Raw genomic sequence first — 24,395 nt, forward strand, 5'->3', positions numbered from 1 at the left:
CCATCCCTGGGTCAGGAAGATCCCCTGGAGGAGAGTATGGCAACCCACTCCTGTACTCTTGCCTGGAGAATCCCATGGATGGAGGAGCCTGACAAGCTATGGTCCAGAGGGGTGCAAAGAGTCGGATAGGACTAAGTAACTTAGTATGTGTGCATGCTTAGGGTGTGGGGTATAGGGGAGAAAAATCACTTTCCCTTTATCTTTCTAGGTTTCTGGCTGAGATCCCCCTTATGATAAAGAACAGACTAATAAAGAAAAAGAAGCAGTTCAATAACATATATCTCTCCTGTATGCATAGCAGATGCTCAAGAAAAATGAGTGACTCCCAAGCCCCACCTTAAATACTAATGATAAAACATGCCCTAAAACATGCCCTGGAGAGGAGGTTCCCCTTGTGGGAGGGAGCCAGGAAATGCCTGGTAAGCCAGGGGAAGGTCGTTATGCAGAGTAGGATTCTCCTGTGACTTAGTCATCTTTCTCTTCCTGTTAGAAAAAGAGATACTTACACGTGGAGATCTCCCTTTGGAGTGTAAAAGTTCCCAGCAAGGGTGACTTCTCTGTATCCAGCTTTTCCTTGTGTGCTGTTTCTTAAATCAACTCAAAATCATACTTGCCCAAGAGTCAGGTTTTGGGGGTGGCAGCCTGCTCCCCTTCACCAGTTAGTTCTAAGTGCTTGGCACTAATGAACAGTCACCTTGCAGTTGGGATCAAGGGGACAATGCCGTTTTTAAACCTGGCCAAGCCCTCTGGAGTGTTGCCGACACCCCCAAGTCAGTGACTTCAGGGTGGCTCCCCTGGGCGGGGGGGCGGGGCTTTGCCTCCTGGAACCTCAGCTGCTGCTGCTGAACCTCAGCAGCCCTTCTCAAAGGGGCTCCATTCTTCACCAGGTCCTCCTTCCGGGACGTGAGGTTAACGAGGCTCCTAAAGAGACTCGGAGGAAGGGGACTGTGTGCATAAATACAGAGTCCACCCACTGAGTGCTGGTGGGCACTGCCTGGCATCCTGTGATGTGCTGGTGGCTGGGTCCTCTGTAAAAGTAGCCAAGTCTTCATGATTTGAGAGCTCGCCACTGCTCTCGGCGACCAAGTATTTGTGGAGAAATGAAATGAGATTGCTGCTTTTCTGGGAATTCTTGTAAATAACAGATGAACCGAGTGAGTGAGGTTCTGTTTCATCTAATAGCAGAACTCTGATCCCCAACAGAAGGGGGGACTCGGTGACAAGCCACACTGTGACTCACTCCTGCCAGTTTCCGTGGGTTTCTGGCAGTGGTGGGAATAACGTCTCTTCATAACATACGTTTTGCCAACCCTGGTCCCCTCCCATTTCCCCAGGGGATGCAGACTGTATGTCAGGAAAGTCCTCATAAATCTAGTACGTGATGGCTTGAAGTGTTACTAATCTTGTGTGTGGTTTCCTTTCGAGAGTAGACTTTATGTCCCTTCTAGAACTGAGTCAAATGGAAATACAAACACAATTCTATTCATTATAGTGGAAAAAAGACCACTTTGTTTTTCTTTAGTAACTTCAAAATAATTCAGTTCTCTGGTCTACTGATCATTCAGGATGCATTTAAAAGGTTGTGGGTGACACTTCCCCCTGAATTACCTCCCTCTGGAGGTTTCGTATTATCCAGGCCACTCTGTTGCTAGAAAGGCAAGACTGATTTGGTTTTTATTATATTAGCCATGAAATCAAAGGTGTGCTAATCATGCCCCCCAGTGTGCTCAACCCAGTCACACTGATCAGCGCTTGAAGATACAGGACAGAGGTGTCTGCCTTTGCTCCTGTGTGGGTGTGCTCTGTTGCTAAGACATGTCCGATGTCCGACTCTTTGCAACCCCGTGGACTGTAACGCGCTAGGCTCCTCTGTCTATGGAGTTTCCTAGGCAAGAATACTGGAGTGGGTTGCCATTTCTTCCTTCAGGGGATCTTCCCGACCCAGGGATAGAACCCACATCTCTTATGTCTCCTGCAATGGCAGGCAGGTTTTTTTTACCACTAGTGCCAGTTGGGAAGCTCGCCTTTGCTCCTGAGATGCCAAGTAAAAAGAGAGACCCTTTTAGTCACGGCATTTTTTTGTTTTTTTCAAGAGCTTCCAGTTAGGGTGGACCAGGCACTTCTACGACGTGTTTAAGATTTCCCCTCTGTGCTCTGAGACTTTGGCTGACATGTGCCTCCTCCCCCTCACTTCTGTGAGTGTCCTGTTCAATTCATAAGATGCCTGCACACTCTTACTTGGTCTTGTGAATGGCCTCCCCTTCCCAGCTTCATAGACTCTTTTGTTTGTATAGGGACTATACACTTTTGTATCAGGTCCTGTATTAGTTACAGTTATATCAGCTGTATTACGTTGTATTCACTGTTGTAACAGACAGATCCAAATCGCAGTGGCTGAACAAGTCAAGGTTTGCTTCTGTCTGGACTCCTCGGAGGGGACTGAGTGCAGGCTGAGGTGTGGGGGCCTGGAGATGCCACCTGCAAATGCCAGGTGTCACTGTGTTAGTTTCCCGTGGCTGCTGTAGCAAAGGACGATAAACTTTGTTGTTTCTAACAGCACCGCTCTATCGTCTTACGGTTCTGGAGGTGAGAAGTCCAAAATGAGTCTCACTGGACAGACATCAAGGCATTTGCAGGGCTGGTTCATCTGGTGGTTCCAGGGGAGAACCCCGTTTCTGCCGCTTCCACTTTCCAGACGCCCCCACGCTCCTGGGTGCACGGCCCCTTCCTCCACCGCAACAGTTGTTCCAGCCTTCCTCACAGTAGGCACGCTGATGCTCCTGTGTCACATTTCAGGTTCCCCTTGTGGACACAGTTGCCCAGCCACGTAATCTAGAATAGCCTTCTTATTTTGAGGTCAGCTGATTAACAACCTCAGTACCATCTGCAACTTTAATTCCTCCTTGCCAAGCATAGTCACAGGTGGGGGACTAGAGTGTGGCCAGCTTGGTGGGGAGGGGGACATTACCCTGCTTACCGCAGTCTATTTTCCCTGGAATCAGCCACGACACAGGTAAATGGCCCCACTCACTGCAGGGAAGACTGGGGTTGTGGTCAGTGAACACTGTCGGGCTGCCTGTCCCCGAGAACCTCCAGGCAGGGATCTTGCTCTTCCCTGGGCTTTCTGAAACCAACCTCTCTGAACTCAGAGTTTCCCGTGTCTGCCTCTCCCACTCCTCACCTTTGGACCAGTCACTGTGGCGGGTCTTGGCCCCGTCACCACACGAGCTGAGCACCGAAGAATTGATGCTTTTGAACTGTGGCCCTGGAGAAGACTCTTGAGAGTCCCTTGGACTGCAAGGAGATCCAACCAGTCCATCCTGAAGGAAATCAACCCTGAATATTCATCGGAAGGACTGAAGCTGAAACTCCAATATTTTGGCCGCCTGATGGGAAGAGGTGACTTCCTGGGAAATACCCTGATGGAGGCCACGAGTTGAAGTAGCCAACAGAGGATGAGATGGTTGGATGGCATCACCGACTCAGTGGACATGAGTTTGAGTCAACTCCAGGAGATAGTGAAGGACAGGGGAGCCTGGTGTGCTGCAGTCCATGGCGCCATAGAGTCGGATAGGATTGAGCAACTGAACAACGACCAGGCACTCTGACCTCTGGGTCACAGCCGCAGGGGGATGGAGCCCGCACTGCGTGGAAGACCGAAGGCCTCTCTAGTCCCAGCCCACGCGCGAGGTCTCTGAACCTCACCCCACCTCTGGAGAGCGAGCAAGGTTCCTCCGTGTCAGTTAAGGGCCTTCCCACCCTAACACCTTTCGCCTCTGAGTGGAGAATAGCAGTTTCCCTTCTTTCATCCTCTGTTTTCTCAGAGAGGAAGCCATCAGGGGTGCAAGTTCAGCAATTTATCGGGGACTCATTTTTTTCGGGCAAGCATCACCCGTTGTGGAAAGCCCCTGTGGGGACTGACAGAACGTGGCCGCGGGGCTGGGGAGCTCCCGGGGTCCCCTTAACTCAGAGCCGCTGCCCCTCTTTCTCCCACTCCTTGCGGCGCGCCCCTCGCTCAGGACGCCAGCCTCCCTGGATGGGCGTGGCCTCTTTGTTGGCCAAGGAGCCCCTCTCCGGGTGGGGCCCCTCCTCTTCGCTGAGAATGACCGCCTCCCTGTGCCTTGGTCCCACCCACTGTCCCCATCCCAGGGCCGTCCAGTCTCGTGCCCACTTCGCTTTCCGGCCACAGCGCTGCTCTACCTGGGAGGATTTGGTTCACCCCTGATCTGCACCTTGGGCGTCTCTGGTTTGCTTGCCTTTTGTTCTCGCCGGAACAATTCTCAGAGCCTTTCCTGGCTTCTTTTTGGTGGGTTTGCTTTCCTTTGAATCACATTTCAATAGCACTTCCCTGCAAGAGCAAAGGGAAGCCTCTGCTCGGGGGTCCTGCCCTGCTGGTCCCCGGGGCTGGCCCCTCCCTGGCTCCGGGTGCTCTTACCGTCTCAAGCCCGCTGGGGACACCCTCCTCTTCACCCTGCCTGGCCTGCAGCTGTGGGTCTTCCTGGCCTGCTGTTGAGGGGATGGAGCCGTCTGTTGGGGACCCTTTCACAGCCAGGCACCCCTGCACCTGGGGGGGTGGGGGCTGCCCCGCCCCAGGGCGCACTGTCCTCGGTTGCTTCCTCCCCTGACAAAGGCCGAGGTTTCCTCCGCCCTCTTTGCTCTGTGGGCAGGAAAAGCTGCTTCACAGAGAGCTTTCCACATCAAACGCACTTTCTTCCTGGGCAGGTTGGGCCTAGAACCTGCCCAGAGGCATCTCTCTGAGAAGCACTGATGCTCTGTTTCCTGGAATGTTCAAGCAGGAAAAGGCCTGTGGGGTGAGATTAAGGGCACCGGCTACCTCTGCTCGCTGTGGCTTCCCCTCCTCCTGGGGTTGGGGTTGGGGGGTGATCTGCACCACAGGGTTAGGGTGAGGTGGGTGGGGTGGTAACTGGCCAGTGGTTAGAACCGAGCCTGGCACGTGGCCACCCAGTGGGAAGGGTTATCCAGGGTCCTCAACTCTTCCAAAAGCTTCCTTAGATGGTGATGGGCTGAGGACAGTCCTGGAGGTGGTCAGCTGCTGGGGCGGGGAGTCCCTCACCATGGAGGGCGCACGGCTCCCTCAACGATCTGGTGTTCAGGTCCTGCCACCCCCACTTCACACAGAGGAAACTGGGAGGAGGTGGTAAGCCACCAAGGACACACACACAGAGGGCTCTGAGCGCTGGGTGCTCAGTGTTAAAACAAACCTTAATAACAAACTTAACTAGCTTAATAACAAACCTAGACAGCATATTAAAAAGCAGAGATATTACTTTGCCAGCAAAGTCAAAACTATGGTTTTTCCAGTAATCATGTATGGATGTGAGAGTTGGACCATTAAGAAAGCTGAGTGCCAAAGAATTGATGCTTTTGAACTGTTGTGTTGGAGAAACTCTTGAGAGTCCCTTGGACTGCAAGGAGATCCAACCAGTCCATCCTAAAGGAGATCAGTCCTGAATATTCATTGGAAGGACTGATGTTGAAACTGAAACGCCAATCCTTTGGCCACCAGATGTGAGGAGCTGACTCATTGGAAAAGACTCTGATGCTGGGAAAGATTGAAGGCAGGAGGAGAAGGGGATGACAGAGGATGAGATGGTTGGATGGCATCACCAGCTGGATTGACATGAGTTTAAGCAAGCTCCAGGAGTTGGTGACGGACAGGAAAACCTGGTGTGCTGTAGTCCATGGGGTTGCAAAGAGTCAAACACGACTGAGCAACTGAACTGAATGAGAGTAGCCAGGAGTTGAGCATTTGTGGGAGTCAGGCCCTGATGGAGGTGTTCCATGTGGGCTCCCTCTTCGGTCCTCAGAAAACCTCTGGAGGTAGAGCATTGCCACCCTTTCTTCACAGATGGGACCCGGAGGCAGAGTGCCAGCAGCTTGCCTGGACACTCACAGACACACAAACACATACACATGTAGAGCTGGCACTTGAACCTGGGGATCTGGCTCCCAGAATTCATAACTAAACCTTAACTTCTGCCCAGGATTCCTACCAAGAGGAAGCTTGTTATTCTTTACATTTGAAGCTCACATTTGAATAACAACCATCACAACAAAAGTCTGTTTTAGTTTTTACCACTGTCTCAGAAAAATACTTGCATTTGCAAATAATTCTGCAAAGATTTCTGCAGAAGTAACTCTTCCTTTGTTTTTCTGACCAATGAAGGGTCCTAGTGACAGTGATAAAACAATCGATAAATATATGCTGTCATATTTTTTGGCAGTCATGCAAGTTAAAATGAATCTGTCTCAGCCTTGAGTTATTATTATTGCCACTTTATTGCAGCATTAATCACCACCCATACTGTGAGAGACTGATGAAGTTAATTGTTTTTATAAACTGGATTAAATGAAGTGCTGAAATGGAGGTGTGGGTCTGGGAGTGTGTGCCTACTTCAAGAGAGGAGTGGACAGGCTCCCTGCGAGCTTCTCAAGACTTGATTATTTTGAACATCACCTTGACATTCATCATCTGTTCCTTTTGTAGTGAGTTGCACACCCTTTTTACTTTTAGCCAGTTGATAGAATACACCCGGGACTTACAGTGTCAAGGTGTTTTGTCTGCCAAGTTGAAATGATTCAGAGATTATTTTTAAATGGGCATCTGTATTACTTTGTGCAGGCTGCTATAACAAAATAGCACAGACTGGGTGGTTCCATCAACGGAAATTTATTTTCTCACGGTCGTGGAGCCCAGGAGTCCAAGATCAAGGTGCCAACAGGTGTAGTTTCTCCTGAGGCCTCTCTCCTTGGTTTGCAGATGGCCACCTTCCCTCTGTGTCCTCATGTAGCCTTTCCTCTGTGCACGTGTGTCCCGGGTGTCTCTTCCTCTTCTGATAAAAAGACCAGGCCTATCAGATTCGGGCCACCCTGTGTGTGTGTGAGTGTGTGACTCTGTGTGTGTGTGAGTATAAAGTCAGTCGTGTCCGACTCTCTATGACCCCATGGGCTGTAGCCCGCCAGGCTCCTCTGTCCATGGGATTCTCCAGGCAAGAATACTGGAGTGGGTTGCCATTCCTCTCTCCAGGGGATCTTCCCAACACAGGGATCAAACCCACGTCTCTTATGTCTTCTGTATTGGTAGGTGGATTCTTTACCACTGCACCAGCTGGGAAGCCCTAGGGCCACCCTAACAGCCTCTTTTTCACTTGATTAGTTCTCTTTTTTTTAGCTGCACTAGGTCTTTGTTGCAGCATGCGGGCTTTCTCTAGTTGAGGTGCCTAGGCTTAGTTTTCCTGCAGCATGTGGGATCTTAGTTCCTGAACCAGGATCAAACCCAGATCCCTTGCCTTGGAAGGCAGATTCTTAACCACTGGGCCACCAGGGAGGTCCCCTTAATCACCTCTTTAGAGGCCTGTCTCCACACCCAGTCAGGTCTAAAGTTCCAGAGATCAGGGCTTCAATGTACGAACTTGGGGAGGTCATAGTTCAACTCATAACAGCACCTTTGATCCATTTCTTATGGACATGGGATAGGATTGGGATAAGTGGGGCAGGAAAATGCTTTTTTTTTTTTAATGTTTAATGGGACGATTCTAGCCTTATTGTTCAAACAAAAGCATTCATAATCTTACATTTCAAGAGAGTGGGTAAAGAATAACGTAAACATAATTGTAGAATTTTCAGTCTCCATTTCTTAAGGTTTGGCAGGCTTCATAACCCTGGAAATCTTGAGAAGCCACCTGAAAATGGTATTTTTGTTTTGTTTTTCTTCTTTAAATCTTAGCCCAAAGTGAGGGTGATCTCTAGGAGCAACACCCAAAGAAGAAACTAAATTGAGAACGGTTAGTCTGAGCCTTGGGCCCCCAAGAGGCAGGAAGTGACTTGGTGTCTCCTCTTCTTCCGATAAGAACACCAGTCGTGTTGGGCTTCCCTGGAGGCTCAGATGGTAAAGAATCTGCCTGCAATGCAGGAGACCTGGGTTCGATCCCTGGGTAGGGAAGATCCCCTGGAGAAGGAACGGCTACTCACTCCAGTATTCTGGCCTGGAGAATTCCACAGACAGAGGAGACTGGCAGGCTACAGTCCATGGGGTTGAAAAGAGTTGGACATGACCGAAGCGACTTTAACTCATGTTTAATTAGGCAACCTCCCCCCTCCACAACACACACACAGCCTCATTTAGCTTAAGACCCCAGCTACAAGCTGGGTGCTCAGGAGCCAAACCCGTGGAGAAAGGGTGCAGGAAAGTGTCCAGCAGCACAGTGGGTTGGTGAGGAAGCTGGTGTGTTTCAGCCTGGCCTCCAGATGGAGAACTGAGTCTCCTTGAGAATTTGTAACTGCAGATCTGCCTGTACATGGGCAGTCTGTTCAGATTTACACTTTGGTCTTTCCTGTCCTGAGAAATCAGATGTAAAAAGGATTTTCTGCTGCCCTTACCCTTGGTTTGACAGAAGCATGCATAGCATCTTTCCAAGGGGTGCTGCCTAGACCACCCCCGGAGGATCCCCACAGACAGAGGCTCACTGAAGACGGTCCCCCTAAATGAGCCAGATTCAGAAAAACGAACAGTGGGGGTGAGACTCCTGATGATAAAATAATTACATAGGACTCCCGGGTGGTACAGTGAATAGGAACCCACCTGCCAATGCAGGGGTCACTGGTTTGATCCCTGGTCCAGGAAGATTCCACATTCTGTGGAGCGACTGAGCCTTGCCCCACAACTTCTGAGCCGAGCTCGAACCTGCGAAACTCCTGAGCCCGTACTCCACATGAGAAGTCACCTCCATGAGAAGCTTGTGAACCACAACTAGAGAGGTGCACAGCCCCAACTAGAGAAGCTTGTGAGCAGCAACTAAGACCCAGCACAACCAAAAGTTAAAACTAAAAAAATTAGGTATACAACCATAAGACAAGTATGCCTAGAATGATAAAATGTATAAAAGAATCAAAAACATGGGAAACAAGTAAAATGCTCTCAAATAAAGACCAGATGAATTCGAGGGGGGAAACGCTCTAGAAATGAAAAGATAAAATGATTGGAATCAAAATCAGTCAGGATAATTATTCCTACTTCAAAAAATTTCAGGATAAAATCAGATTTTTGAGAGAATTACTGGACAGGATTATACTTCTTTCTTAACAAATGGAATATCCACACTGAAAAGAAGTGGTGGCGGCAGCAGGGAGAATCTCGTCCCAAACCTAGGCCAGCAGACGTGTCATTAAATGCAGTCTTTTATTTCTCATGCCTCTGCTTTACCTTCCTCTGAGCGAGTGCCTCTGGGTACCACTGACCATGCTGCAGCCACCAGCAGCTTTCTGAGTTCTCCCAGGGAAATTGAAAACTAATAAACCTCAAGTGTATAAGCCTCAAGGTGTCTCACATTCTCCTTCCTGTTTGCAGCATCACAAAGAAAGCAGTCCTGAGCTGTCATCAGCAGGGTCCAACTTAAATTTGGCTGTACCAACTCAATGGACATGAGTTTGAGCAAACTTCAGGAGATAGTGAAGGACAGGGAAGCCTGGCATGCTGTAGTCCATGGGGTCACAAAGAGTCAGATGAGACTTAGCAACTGAACAGCAAGAACAACTTAATTTGAAACGCTGGAAGAAGTGGCCTGACCAGCTGGCTGTACTTTGTGATCGAAGCAGGGCTGTGACAGAACATGGAGTGGCTGTCCTGGGGCAGAGGGGGAGGGGTGTGGGTAGGTTGGGGGGTGGGTAGTGCTGTGAGCCCCACATACGAACCCTGGACAGTGAGCTCAGTTAGCAAAGTCTGCTTTCCATTAAGTGCTGGGAAGCTGCCGTGCACCTCTGTCTTAGTCTGTTTGGGCTGCTACAACTGAATACCATCGACTGGTGGCTATAAACAAAGGACATTCTGGAGGCTGGAAGTCCAGGGTCAGGCCAACAGCAGATTCAATGTCTGGTGATGTCCTGGTTCACAGACAACTATATTCTCTGTCCTCCCTGGCAGAAAGGGTGAGGGAGCTCTCAGGGGTCTCTTTAGGAGCGCGCTAATCCTGTTCATGAGGGCTCCACCCTTATGACCTAAGTGAAAAGGAAGGAAAAAAGTGAAAGCCACTCACTCATGTCTGACTCTTTGCGACCCCATGGACTGTAGCCTGCCAGGCTCCTCTGTCCACGGAATTCTCCAGGCAAGAATGCTGGAGTGGGTAGCTGTTCTCTTCTCCAGGGGATCTTCCCAACTCAGGGACTGAATGGTCTCTTGCAACAAAGGTGGATTCTTTACCATCTGAACCACCAGGGAAGCCTGATGACCTAAGCACTTTCCAAAGCCCCACCTCCAAACAGCATCACTTTGGGAGTTAGGACTTACAGCTTCTCTTCTCATCTAAACTCCTCCAATTTAGGACGTGGCTCTTAACCCCTTTCTGGAGATGAAGCATTGAGACTTTGAGCAGCTGACTACTCTGAGAACATGTAGCTGAGGACATGGAGGGACCTGCTGACTCTAAAACACAACGCTGTCAACTGCTGTGTGACACTGGCTATTCATATAAGGCCAGCATTTCCAAACTTTATCCCGTGGAATACAGGAGTCCGAAAGGATGATAACCAGCATTACTGGGGAAGGAGGGACATTCTGTGGTCAAATACACTTGGGAAAGACTGCATACTCTGTGTGCCCATGTAAAGCTTACAGTGCATGCTAAAGGCAGAATATCTGTCTTGAGGAAACCCACTTAGTTTGTTCAACCTAGCTCTTTCCACACTTACTAGATCCTAGAATCTCCATTTTTATTGCTGCTTTTTCTCTTGCAAAACAGCATTAACGTATTAATTATTAAGGAGATACAAGTAAAACTATAATAAGATACCACACCTACTAGAACAACTATATTTACAAAGAAATGCAATAGCAAGAGTTGGTAAGCATGTGGAGAAATTGGAACCTCCACTGGTTGGAGTGTAAAACAGGGCCATGGCTTTGGAAAGCATTTGAAGATCTTTCAAGAGAGTGAATATGGGATTACTATGTCACTCAACTATTCCACTCCTACATATGTACCAAGGAAATAAGGGTATAAGTCCGTGTGGCCACACAAAACTTGTGCATACACAGTCGTTCATAATGGCTTTATTCCCAGTAGCCAAAATGGAAAAAGCACACATGGCCATGCACAGATGAGTGCATCTTAAAATGTGGGCTATCCATGCAGTGGCATATTATTCAGCCATGAAAAAGAATGAAGGGACTTCCCTGTCGGTCCAGCGGTTGGGACTTTATCTTCTAAATTCAGGATGTGTGGGTTCCATCCCTGGTTGGGGAACTGGGATCCCACATTTCTCGAGGTCAAAAGGCCAAGAGAGAACCAAGACAGTGTTGTAACAAATCCAATAAAAACTTTGAAAATGGTCCACATCCAAAAAAAAAAAATCTTTACAAGAAAAAAGGAATGAAGTACTGACACATGTTACAACGTGGGTAAACCTTGGAAGCATGATGGTAAGAGAAAAATCTTGTCACCAAAGGCAGCGTATTTTACGAATCCATTTGTCAGATGTCCGGAATAGGCCAGTGCAGGTGACTGGTTGCTAGGAGCTGAGGGGAGAGGAGGGGTTGGAGAGGGACCCTTGATGGGTTTCTGTTGAGGGTGATGATATTGTCTGACAATGATTGTGGCCACAGTGGTGTGACTCTGAATATACACAAAACTGCTGAACTGTACACTCTAACTAGGGGGACCACATCGTATGCGAATTATATGTCAATAAGGCTGTTTTTTAAAAACGAACTTACCTTCTGCCAACCCCAGGGTTTCACAGCACAGTCTGGGAAAGGCCGTAACCAGAGCGGGCTTTGTGCTGTGACATGGCCGATGTCCTGTGTCGCCTGTGGCTGTATCCCCATCAGAGCACCATCGGCATTTGAGAGAATGTCACAGGCAGGGATGGAGTGGCCGCTGCTGCCTCACAAAACCGTACAAAACCTAAAAGCCGGCGGCCGCTTTCTCCACATGGTTTGTACTCTGGTACCACCGCTGCTCTTAACCAACTTGAAAGGAGACCAGACACACAGATGAGCCTTGGAAAGTTTCTAAGTGGCTCCAGAGCACGAGACAGTGTTGAGCATCCTATCATACTAAATCTCCCACAACAGTACTGGGGCTTCAACACGGTTCAGTCCCTGGGTTGGGAGGATCCCCTGGAGAAGGAAATGGCAACCCACTCCAGTATTCTTGCCTGGACAATCCCATGGACAGAGGAGCCTGGTAAGCTACAGTCCACAGAACTGCAAAGAGTCAGCTGTGACTTAGTGACTCAAGAACTGCAATAATAGCACTATTCTCCATGATTAATAGCTGTCACTGCCAGCTGGCCTGGACTTGGGGCCACAGGACAGCCACACACCTTTGAGTAGCTCCCCTGCCATCTGGTGGTTGCATGTCCACACTGATCACACACCTTCGTCTTCATTTCAGTGAAAGCTGGTGGGATGCGAATTGTGCAGAAACACCCGCATTCTGGAGACACCAAAGAAGAGAAGGACAAGGACGACCAGGAGTGGGAAAGCCCCAGGTAGGAAAGTTCTGGATTCACAAGTCACCCTTATTCGGTTAAACATTAACGTTTGTTCTCTGCTGCTTGCTTCTGATAAACCCTGAGCTCCTGGGGCCCTGTGCTGTGAGCTTTTCCTCTCCTGCTCAGTGAGGAGGGGGTTCTGTCCCCCAGACAGAGGAGAAACAGGACAGCTGGGGCACGCCTTCTTCTCTTGCCCCGAATAAATCTAAGTGGATTCATCCGTCTTTGGGCAGAAGCCCTCCACCACCACATTGAAATCACCCACAGACCTTTGAAAATGCTGTTGTGGTTGAGTCTCTGGGCTGTCAGGGCAGAGAACCACTGATTTAAATAGTGTTCACAAGCGTTAGAGCTTTGCCAGTTTCAGCCAAACCTTGAATCATTGAGGCCACACCCTGATGAGTAACTGAGTACCCTTAAATGACGTCTTTGCCCCCAGATCCCTGGGTCCCCAACAGCTCACCTTCCTGCAACACCACCATCTCTGTTTACACCTGATTTCCTTGCAGGTTCTGATGTCAAGTTTGGTCCAAAGACCTTGTTACAAGCCCATCTCCTTCCACCTGTAACACACAGCCACACGCCACCAGTCCCCACCTGTCTGAGCGTGTCCCCAGAAAGGGAAGTGAACACTAAGCTTTGCACCATGTAACTCATCTCCAGCCGCGTCTCAGCCAGAAGAAAAGGAAGTGTGGAGAGCAGCCAGCCCATCTTTGTGCATTTCATTCCAAAAGTCCTAAATAGCAGGTGGAATGCTCCCCAGGTTACCCATGGGAGACTGAAGTCCGCAGAGGCCAGTGCTTGCCACACTGAGTAGGAATGAACCCCAAGCCCAGGGTCCCGAGCAGGCCAGGCTTCCAAAAGAATAGCTCCTGACATCAGGCACCCTCCGAGAAGGACGTGCATGGGTTTGGTGACCCCACATATCTGCTTATGTATATGCTGTGCCATTGGGTATTTTCTGGAAAACGTTGAGTGTCACTTAGGGCGGTCCCTGGAGGGGAGGACAAAATCTGGGGAGAAGTTTCTGAGTGATTATTGCCCATTTTAAGTCATGAGATATCAGCACCAGGAAAATCAGCTCAAGTTCTGGTTTTTTAAAAGAAGAAGGTGGTTTAAAGAAAAGTCTCGAATTTTCTTCCACTAACTATTTTCACAGATTTGTGTTTGGAACATAACCACATCACGAATTCTCCTACAGGTCCACGGTCCTGTATCTGAAAACCGTGGGGCCTAATTTATATCAGAATTCAGAAATTCTAATGTCTTGGGAGAGGAAGCAGGTTTTAGCAGAAAAAGACCATATGCATTTCATACAGTACCCATTGTGGGGTCTCGAGCAGCCTGTTGGAATCTGTGTATGATATTTACACCAGCTGAGATGCATTTTAAAGATTTACAGACTTGGACCAGTTCAGGGTAAGTTTTGCCTGCATAAAAGAGTTAGAACGTTAGGTGTTGAGAACATTCTTGGACTTGGAACCGAGGATAAAAACATGTGACCTGTAGCATTCTTCCACTAGAAACCTGGAATGTCATTTCCCTTCAAATCCATGGGTTCCTTAAGAAGGAAGAGAGAGGATGAAACAGAGAGCTGTATCTGGGGGGGGGGGGGGGGCGGGAATCCTGGGAAATTAATGAAATATGCTTTTCTGCATGTTTAAGTGGAATAAGGGACAAATAGCTACTTCTGTGTGTAACACAGTGTCAATACAGTGACAGCTGATCATTTCTTATCGTGTTTAGAAATAACGACAGAACAGCCCATTCATTTTCTATTGATTTTTTTTTTCTCATGAGATGAAATACAGCATTTATGGAAGATGCACAATGTGAATAAACGTTCCAGAGGGTGAATGATTGCAAGAGAAAGGAGGGGGATACCCAGCACCCTAGGTTTTAGTCTCTTACCCACCATGAAGGCTGGTTTGCTCTGGAACCAGGTACTTTTGAATCAGGCTGACTGCAGGGCGGGGTTTGCACATGAGCCAGGGTATGTTTGTTCCCTGCAGTCACACTGTTGCGCCATGTTCCTGGTCCGGCTGATGGCTCTTGTCCTCTGGACAATGGCTTCTCTTCTCGCTGCTGTGGGTTAAACCCCCCACACACCGTTGACAGAGGCGAGGAAGCCTCTGTAGACGCTGCAGCTCTCGGCATATGTTGCCAATACAACTTCCAAACTCCCCGCACCAGACCTGGTATTCTGTGTAACAGTCCACTTCCACCACCACGCAGCCTCCGTTTTTCTAGGGGCCTGATTGAATAATTATAGTTAATAACGATCACTGATGGTATTACAGAGTGCAGGGAACCTAGCCCAGTTCTAATGGGGGCTCTGCCCATGTTGATTCATTTGATCCTTGCAACTACTCTATTCTCATCCCCCTTTGGGAGTTGGCTTTTCATTATTATCCCCATTCTGGATTACTACTCCCACTTCAATCACTCAGAGAGATTAAGTGACTTTTGCAAAGTCACACAGCAAGTAAGGGGCAGAGCCAGCATCCCAGACTGGAAGCTGGGTTCAGAGCCCCCGACTCTTAGCCCCTGGACTATGTGTACCAACTGAGTGTCTGTTTTGTGCTGAGCACTTAGTAAGTGCTCCCCATTGGGTTTAATGTTCACACCACCTAAAAGCTGCCCATTACACAGATGAAGAAACGAGGCTTAGTGAGCTTATCTGACCCAGTCAGTGGTTCAGATAAGGCCAGGATTCAGCCCTAACTCTGTCTTGACTTGGAGTCCCGTGTCCCTCGTGTCATCGTGAAGTCGCTCAGTCGTGTCCAACTCTTTGCGACCCCATGGACTATAGCCTGCCAGGCTCCTCTATCCATAGAGTTCTCCAGGCAAGAATGCTGGAGTGGGTTGCCATTCCCTTCTCCAGGGGATTTTCCCAACCCAGGGATCAAACCCAGGTCTCCTGTATTGCAGGTGGATTCTTTACCATCTGAGCCACCAGGGAAGTCCTAGATCTCTCTATAAAATAAACACTGATTCTGGGGTTGCCCACAACCTTTCCTATATTCCTCAAGCCCACAGTCCCACCCATGCAACCTCACCAAAGTAGATGGCCTAATTACAGCTTGTAACAAGCTTTTGGGACACTGGGCTGGTTTTCCTTTACATATGGAAAGGCCATAGTTATTTCCAGAAATTAGTCAGACATGTGATGTTTTACATTAATTTCTTTTGGAAATGTCATGGCATGTGACTTCAAAATTCACATTACCCTCATCCTAAAGTTTTCTATTGTATCGTGTTTTGAGCCAAGCGTTCTCCAGAAATGAAAATAAACGCATAATCTCAGATGCCAGTTTCCTCCTTGGGTCTGCATTTGCAAAACTCTCTGCTTTCCTTCCTAGATATTTAAAGCTGGCTTTGCGTTTACTGATTCATCTCTGGTGGCTTCCTTTCCCAATCAGAAAATCAAATACTGATTGCAGAGAAAATGAACAACTGGAGCATTAAAGAGGTTGTTGTATGACCCAAAAAAACCTCAAAGCCCTCTTACTTGTACTTTTCTTTTGCAAATCTTTATGTTACCCTTTGTCCCCTGAGTCCTATCATTTTTCATATATTAAAAAGATAATTCCTTATACCACCAAATTGTTTTAAAATGCTATTAAAAAAAAATAATGTAGCAGAAATTTGAAAATGTTTTCCAAACATTCCCATCAGGCTGAATTCTAGTTACCTGCGGCCCTTTGTATCCAAGACGAGTAAGAGGTTTCATTGTTGTGAGCTCATACTTTCCTGAGTGGGTGCAAGACTCGATCTCAGAACTGACCCAATCAAGGAAAGCTGTGATTGTTTTCTCAAATCTGTCTGCTGAGCATATTAAGTCAAAATGTCCAGTTTCATTATGTAACAGAGAAACTGCAGACATAGAATGGACTTCAGGGGTCATTAGCACCCACTAACATACAGTGTAGTGGCGAGCATGCGCTGAGGCCCGAGCGTGAATCGAGCTGGGTAGAAAGTATTTTAAAAGGTAGGCGGCAAGAGGAGTAAAGTAGAAGTGGAAAGGTTAGGTGTGGACTGGGGGTGGATTGGAAAGGGTTAGAAGGAGTGAGGTAGGGGAAAGGGGAAGGGTCAGGAAGGAACAGCCCTTCCTGAGCTCCACAGTTTGTACAGGACTGACTTAGGGCTGTGATGCTGTCTCATGTTCACATACCTCCCCCATCAAAATAAGCAAACAATTCCAATCTTCCAGGATGTGGGAAATACCCAAGATGGAATACACACAGTAACAGATGGCCCTAAGTGTAACACAAATGCTTAGTGTTATCGACTGCAAGGAGTACAGTGGAAAAAAATGACCTAACCTAAGTAACTTCAGGAAACATTATTTTGACTGGATACTATAAGGCTAAAGACAAAAAAAAAAAAAAAAAGGCAAAAAAAGAAATGCATAAATGCTACACTCCAATTAGTCAATGTTTCATACAGGACTTTGGGTTAGTGATTCTGAAATTGCTTTATGTGTGCACCAAGATTGAACAAAATAAATATGTTGTGACTGATGAAGAGTCAAGTTTCTCACGGTCAGAAAAAGGGGAAGACTAAGATAACTGTAATATTTAATTAGAATTAGAGGTATTAGTATGAACTCAGGCTTCCCTGGTGGTCCAGATGGTAAAGAATCTGCCTGCAATGCAAGAGACACAGGTTCCATCCCTGGGTCAGAAAGATCCCCTGGAGAAGGTAATGGCTAACCACTCCAGTATTCTCGCTTGGAGAATCCCATGGACAGACCAGTATTCTTGCCTAGAGAATCCCATGGACAGAGGAGCCTGGAGGGCTACAGGCCATAGGGTCACAAAGAGTTGGACAGGACTGAGAGACTAACACTTTACTTCAGTGTGAACTCATAGCTTAACTGGATGAATAGATGGATGGATGGATGGACAGTAGGTATAGATGCGAACATACATATGTAAATAAACATACATGGAAGAGATACATACATCCGAGCTGTGTTCACTGACAGGGCATTAAAGAACTGTCACCACATAGCCATGAGCACCCTCTAGGGCCAGGATCTTGGTTTCCAAACACCATTCCCCAGTCAAGGGTATTTTGGCTGCTGCTGCTGCTAAGTCGCTTCAGTCGTATCCGACTCTGTGTGACCCCATAGACGGCAGCCCACCAAGCTACCCCATCCCTGGGATTCTCCAGGCAAGAACACCAGAGTGGGTTACCATTTCCTTCTCCAATGCATGAAAGTGAAAAGTGAAAGAGAAGTCACTCAGTTGCGTCTGACTCTTTGCGACCCGTGGACTGCAGCCCACCAGGCTTCCCCGTCCATGGGATTTTCCAGGCAAGAGTACCAGAGTGGGGTGCCATTGCCCTCTCTGAGGGTATTTTGGAGAAGTGGTTCATTCCAGAACCAGGGCTGGAAAAGTACCAGATGAGCCTGGCACAGCTTGTAGTGCCATAACACAAGGAAGTGTTCCCAAAAGGATGGGGACATGTCAGAACAACACAGAAACCAACCAGAAGGCGCACCTAATGGCAAAGCTGGAATAATTTGTGATAACTTAAATAATGATAGTATTAGATTATAACCCCTAGAGTAAAATAGAAATCCATGAGTCCATACTGATATAAATAACTGAATACATAGATGAGAAGGGGCAGCTCTTCTTTATAGAAGAATTCCAATGAATAAATGTGTAAACTAGAATATTACCAATAGGCAAACACCGCAGTAATTGTTGTCGGCAGGATACACCGAGGGATGCTACAATTAGAGGGCAAAAACTCAAGGAGAAATGGGCTATTTGCACAGTCTGTTTCCCCCAATATACTTATTAATTGCTAAGCAAGGAATTTACATGGAGACCACGAAATTACAGTAGAAGACACTCTTTGACAGTAGAAGACCTGAAAGAAGAAGGCAGAGAGTTGCTCAGTGTTATGTGGCAGCCTGGATGGGAGGGAGGGAAGTTTGAGGGGAGAGTAGACACATGTATATTATGGCTGAATCCCTTCGCTCTTCACCTGGAACTATCACAACGTTGTTTGTTAATTGGCTGTCAGTTCAGTTCATCCACTCAGTCCTGTCCACCTCTTTGTGACCCCATGGACTACAACACACCAGGCTTCCCTGTCCATCACCAACTCCTGGAGTTTACTCAAACTCAAGTCCATCAAGGGGGTGATGCCATCCAACCATCTCATCCTCGGTTGTCCCCTTCTCCTCCTGCCTTCAATCTTTCCCAGCATCAGGGTCTTTTCCAAGGAGTTAGCTCTTCGCATCAAATGGCCAAAGTATCGAAGCTTCAGCATCAGCCCTTCCAATGAATATTCAGGACTGATTTCCTTTAGGATTTGATCTCCTTGCAGTCCAAGGAACTCTCAAGGGTCTTCTCCAACACCACAGTTCAAAAGCATCGATTCTTCAGCTATACCTCAATACAAAATTAAAAGTTTTTTTAAAAAGGTAGGGGGAGCAGAGAGTTATCTCGTTGGACCTCAGATGGAACTTGCATATCCATGACGTTCCTTGCTGTTGCTCTGTGTCTGTGAATGACCGTGAAAGTGCTGTATTTGTTTCACAACAAGCTTTCACCTGTTGTTCTTCACCGTCACTGATAACTCCAGCCTGAAACAGTTGTTACTAGATGTAGGCTGAGTTACCATGGGGCTGCTGTAACAAATGCCACAAACTGGGCGGCTTAAAATAGCTGTATTGTCTCACAGATCTGGAAGCTGGAACTCCAAGATCCAGGTTTCCTCAGGGTTGGTTCCTTTGCTGGCCATCTTTGGCTTATAGATACATCACTTTTTTTTGTCTATGCTGTGCAGTACTCAGGCTCTTGGTTCCCCAGAGAATGAACCTCCTGAACTGGGAGCTCAGAGTCTTAACCACGGGACCACCAGGGGAGTCCTAGATACATCACCTTGATCTCTGTCCTCATGTGGCCTTCTCCCTGTGTCGTCTCACCTTCCCTCTGTGTGTGTCTCTCTCCCGTTTTGTAAGGACATCATGCATGCATGCTAAGTTGCTTCAGTTGTTTCCAACTCTTTGCACCCTATGGACGGTAGCCGCCAAGCTCCTCTGTCCATGGGATTCTCCAGGCAAGAATACTAGAGTGGGTTGCCATTTCCTCCTCCAGAAGATCTTCCCGACCCAGGGACTGAACCCTCATCTCTTCTATCTCCTGCATTGGCAGGGGGTTCTTTACCACTGGCGCCTCCTGCAAAGCCCCACTCATATTCGATTAGGACCCACCCTAAAAGCTTCATTTGAACTCATTTACTTCTGTGAGACCCTGTTTCCATAAAAGGTTAAATTCTGAGGTCCTGAGGGTAAGAGCTTCCCATAGTTGGGGGTGGGGAACGAATCAATCTCTAGAAGATGCCAAATGATAATCTGTGGCCATTATTAATGATTCTTTCAGTTAAAGTTAATTCTTAAGTAAAAAATGGAAAATTGAAAACATTGAGGTTAAGAGATAGTACACCCTATACGCCTGAGAATTTTTATCTTTAAGCTATTATCTTCATGTTTGAACTTGAATGAGGCTTGTGAGCCAATTTCAGCATCATCCTTACTTTGCAATAGAATCATCTTTTATATCCAGGCTAGTCGTCAGCTATCTTTTAGAAACATTGTAACCCTTTCCCCATAATGTGTGGAGTTGCCAGTGGACTAGGAGTGCTGAGTGCCAGCCATCCACTCCTATGCTGTTTGGGTGCCCCGGTTAGCAGGCAGAACCCATGACATGGCAGCCAACCCCTGCCCTCAGCCACAGGAAGAGTCTTAATGAGGTGGGGTGTTGAATAACAGGGGATGTCCTTGTGATGGGGCAACGGGTTATCAACTGCTTGTGGACTGAGATGCCACCTCCAGGGAAGAGCCTTCTTGAAGGTACAGCAAGATCCTCCAGATAGAAGGCACATGAGGCACGTTGTCATGGCAGCAGGAAATACGATGGACGGTCCTGTCTGCCTCGATGGGGACACGGGGAGAGTCTCGTTGCTGTTGGGCAGCTCTGTCAGGTTTGCCCGGGAGTCTCAATGGTCAGTGGTTCTGTGTCTGTAGGCCACCTGGGCATGGATGAAGTGGTACAGTTTGTATGCTGACCAGCAAGCTGTGAAAGTCATTGTTTTGCCTGGAGCTGCTTGGGCTGCAGAAGGTTAACAGAGCTCATGCAGATGCCCGGGTCCCCACATGGCAGCCCGGGTCAGTGGGTAGCACGGGAGAACCTGCCAAGGGGTAGGGAGCATCTGTCTGCATCACGGAGTCTGCAGCCCCTCCTCAAGGCAGCCCTCCTGTCCCCATCACTCTGCAAAGGCTCAGGTACACCTGCTGGCATTTCCACCTGGGTTATAGTAGGACCTTCTCACCAGGCAGCCTGCCTCCCCTCAAAGAAGCAGTGAATTCATTTCCTTAGGGCTTCCAGAATAAAGTGCTACAGACCCAGGATTGTCTCACAGTCCTGGGGGTCGAGACATTTGAGATCAAGGTGTTAGCAGGCCCGTGCCCTCTCGGAAAGCAGTAGGGGAGGATCTGTTTCAGTCCCCCTCCTGGTTCCTGGGCTGAGGCAGGAGAACTCTAGTGTTCACACGGCTGTCTCACTGTGTGTGTCGGGGGCCTGTTTCCCTTGTTCATAAGGATGCCAGTCATATTGCATCAGGGCCCACCCTAATGACCTCATCTTAACTAATTCTTGTTTAGTTGCTAAGTCGTGTCCAACTCTATGTGACCCCATGGACTGCAGCACACTGGACTCCTCTGTCCTCCACCATCACCCAGAGTCTGCTCAAATTCATGTCCATTGAGTCAGTGATACCATCTAACTATCTCATCCTCTGCCACCCCCATCTCCTTTTGCCTTCAATCTTTCCCAGCATCAGGGTCTTTTCCAATGAGTTGGTTCTTCGAATCAGGTGGCCAAAGTATTGGAGCTTCAGCTTCAACATCAGTCCTTCCAATGACTATTCGGGACTGATTTCCTTTAGGATTGACTGGTTGGATCTCCTTATAGTCCCAGGGACTCTCAAGAGTCTTCTCCAATACCACAGTTCAAAAACATCAGTCCTTCAGCACTCAGACTTCTTTATGGTCCAACTCACATCTGTGCATGACTCCTGGAAAATCATAGCTTTGACTAGTTGGACCTTTGTCTGCAAAGTTATGTCTCTGCTTTTTAATATGCTGTCTGGGTTTGTCATAGCTTTTCTTCCAAGGAGCAAGCGTCTTTTAGTTTCATGGCTGCAGTCACCATCTGCAGTGATTTTTGGCGTTCAAGAAAGTAAAATCTGTCACTGCTTCTATTAACTATGCAACAAGTTTATTTTCAAATAAGGCCACATGCTTAGCTACTGGAGGTTAGGACTTTAACATAAGAAGCAGGGGAAGCAGAGGGACACACAATTCAACTGTTAACAAGCTTCAGCACCTCATGGCATGAGGCACCGGTTGGCAGTGCCCAGCTTCCGTGACATCCCACAGCAACAGCAGCACAATAACTTAGCAGCTATGAGGCCCACACGGCAAATGGCTCCTGCTTCTGTGCGAGCATGTACAGTTGCCTAGGCGGAGCACTGCAGCAGTCTGCCCCTCCCATCCCGGTGGGTACCCTCTATCAGGGGAGTGACTGTGCACCCCCCAAATTTATTTTTTTAAAAAGTATTTATTTTACTCATTTCCTCGGTTGCACTGGGTCTTAGTTGCGGCACGCGGGATCTTTGATTTTCACTGAGGTATGCAAAGTCTTTTAGTTGTAACATGTGGAATCTTTAGTTGTGGCATGTGGGATCTAATTCCCTGGCCAGTGATCGAACCTGGGCCCCCTGCATTAAGAGCTCGGAGTCTTAGCCACTGGGTCACCAAGGAAGTCCCCCCATCAATTTAAAAATTGCTGTTTGCCTGCACCCCCCATATTTGTATATTCATTTTTAAATTATGCTCTGCATATTTTGCTACTGTTATATACATTGTAAAATGTATACAAAATGAATATTAATGTATGAGATCAAGGTGAAATAAGCAATGTTTTAAATGTCCTGCCAACCATTATGACTTTTTATTGTCATTAGCTCATATCTCAAGGTCCAAATACCCTTGAGGTAGTGTTTCTCATTAATGATTCAGGATGTAAATCTAAATTTCTAATGTCCTTCCTGGTGACTTCAGGTTTTGTGGGAAAGGATGGCTTCCTGTCAAGTCTAATTAGATCTTCAGTGTTTGTAATGTGGTTCGTGAAAGACTTGTACCAGGGCAAGAAGCTTGAGCTTGTCTCTTTTTTTATTGTGCGTATCTTGGTGGTAACCTCAGCCTCTGGAGAGTTCTTTCTACAGTAGTTTTTGAAGCCACATGTTCATTTTGTTATGTGTGTGCTAAGTTGCTCAGTCGTGTCCTACTCTTTGTGATCCCATGGACTGTAGCCCGCCAGACTTCTCTGTCCATGGTTTTCTCCAGGCAAGAATACTGGAGTGGGTTGCCGTGCTCTCCTCTAGGGGATCTTCCCGACCCAGGGATCGAACCCTAGTCTCTTACGTCTCCTGCATTGGCAGGCGTGTTCTTTACCACTAGCGCCACCTGGGAAACCCCCTCATCTTGTCACAGTTAGTTTAAATTCATTCATTGTATATTTGAGCACAGTTCTAGGTTCTTGAAATGTATCAAAGGTAGAACTAGAGAATTTACTTAGCCCACTAACCAGACAGTGTCATGCGTATGTTGTCAGACACAGGAAGCCAAGGAAGGGGCACCGGGCCCTGCGGGTGGTGACCCTGCTGCTCCATCCGGAGCCCCAAGGACCAGGAGGCCGGGTGGGGGACAGTCAGCCCCAGACGGGCAAAATGGTCCCTGTGAGTAAACAGCGCTGATGCTTAGTTGATTGTGTTTGAGGTTTTTTTAGATAGAGGATAGATGTAAATAAAATAATTTGCACGTTTATCCTTTTCCCTGACTGTGCTGTAGCCTCCTGGAGACAAGGACTGCCTTCATCATTGACTTATGGGTGGGGGCTCTGATAGGAGTTCCCTGGTTGTATGCGTGTCCTCAGTCACAAAGTCACATCCGACTCTGCAACCCCATGGACTGTGACCCAGCAGGCTCCTCTGTCCATGGGATTCTCCAGGCAAGAATAATGGAGTGTGTTGCCATGCCCTCCTCCAGGGGATCTTCCTACCCAGGCTTCCCATGTCTCCTGCTGAGCAGGAAGATTCTTTACCCCCATGACACCGGGGAAGCCCCTCTCTGGTTGTATGTAGTTCCATGTCTTCCAAAACCCATGGCTACATGTATTTTAGGATGATCGGGAGGAGCACAACGAGGTACATTAAGAAGTTTTGTCCAGAATTGCTCAATGAATACAGAGCCACTGGTGTGGGATGCAGAATACTTTGTGTCCCAGGAGTCATGGGCAGTGGTGTCATCAGGAACTCAAGAGTCTGAGCTCCCCTTAGATGGGCCCTGAGGCAGGCTGGGGTCTGGTTGGTGGTGAATCAGAACCTCACCATGCAGTGGAGGGAGGAAGCATGTGGGCATCCCTGCGTCAGGGGAGCCTGGCTGGACCCTGCCGGGGTGAGGCTGAGAAGGGATGTGCAACAGGCTCCACTGTCCTCTGGCACCTGGCGCTACTGGTCATGGGCTTGGAGGCAGTATTTAGCCAGTATCTGGTTCCGTAAGGGATGCAGAAACGATGTGTGATTGATGCGCTCTGAGCATCCGCTTCCCTCCCTTCACAGTCCCCCAGCCTCCTGACCAGACCTCCACGCTGCCCTCCGCCTTTCATCAGATGGAAGTAGGGGAGAAAGGAGATGGAGCTATCGGCTTCCGTCTCCAGACACAGCCCTGTGCGTGTGCACCGGAGCCAGCCTCTTGGAATGGATAATTCTTTTGTTTTTATGGTGCTCCTCAGAGGGTT

The 24,395-nt window shown here is 48.0% G+C and overlaps 1 protein-coding gene across 1 annotated transcript in view; it reads left to right on the top strand.

Moving 5' to 3' along the window:
- DAP (death associated protein) overlaps positions 1-24,395 on the top strand; it is a 66,833-nt gene that overhangs the window by 2,909 nt on the left and 39,529 nt on the right. Inside the window, exon 2 of the mRNA XM_019982916.2 lies at positions 12,411-12,507. Within this exon, the coding sequence (XP_019838475.2) occupies positions 12,411-12,507 (97 nt within the window). The remainder of the gene's footprint in view (positions 1-12,410; positions 12,508-24,395) is intronic.

This window comes from Bos indicus, chromosome 20 (genome assembly GCF_029378745.1).
Source record: "Bos indicus isolate NIAB-ARS_2022 breed Sahiwal x Tharparkar chromosome 20, NIAB-ARS_B.indTharparkar_mat_pri_1.0, whole genome shotgun sequence".
In the NCBI taxonomy this organism is placed as follows: domain Eukaryota; kingdom Metazoa; phylum Chordata; class Mammalia; order Artiodactyla; family Bovidae; genus Bos; species Bos indicus.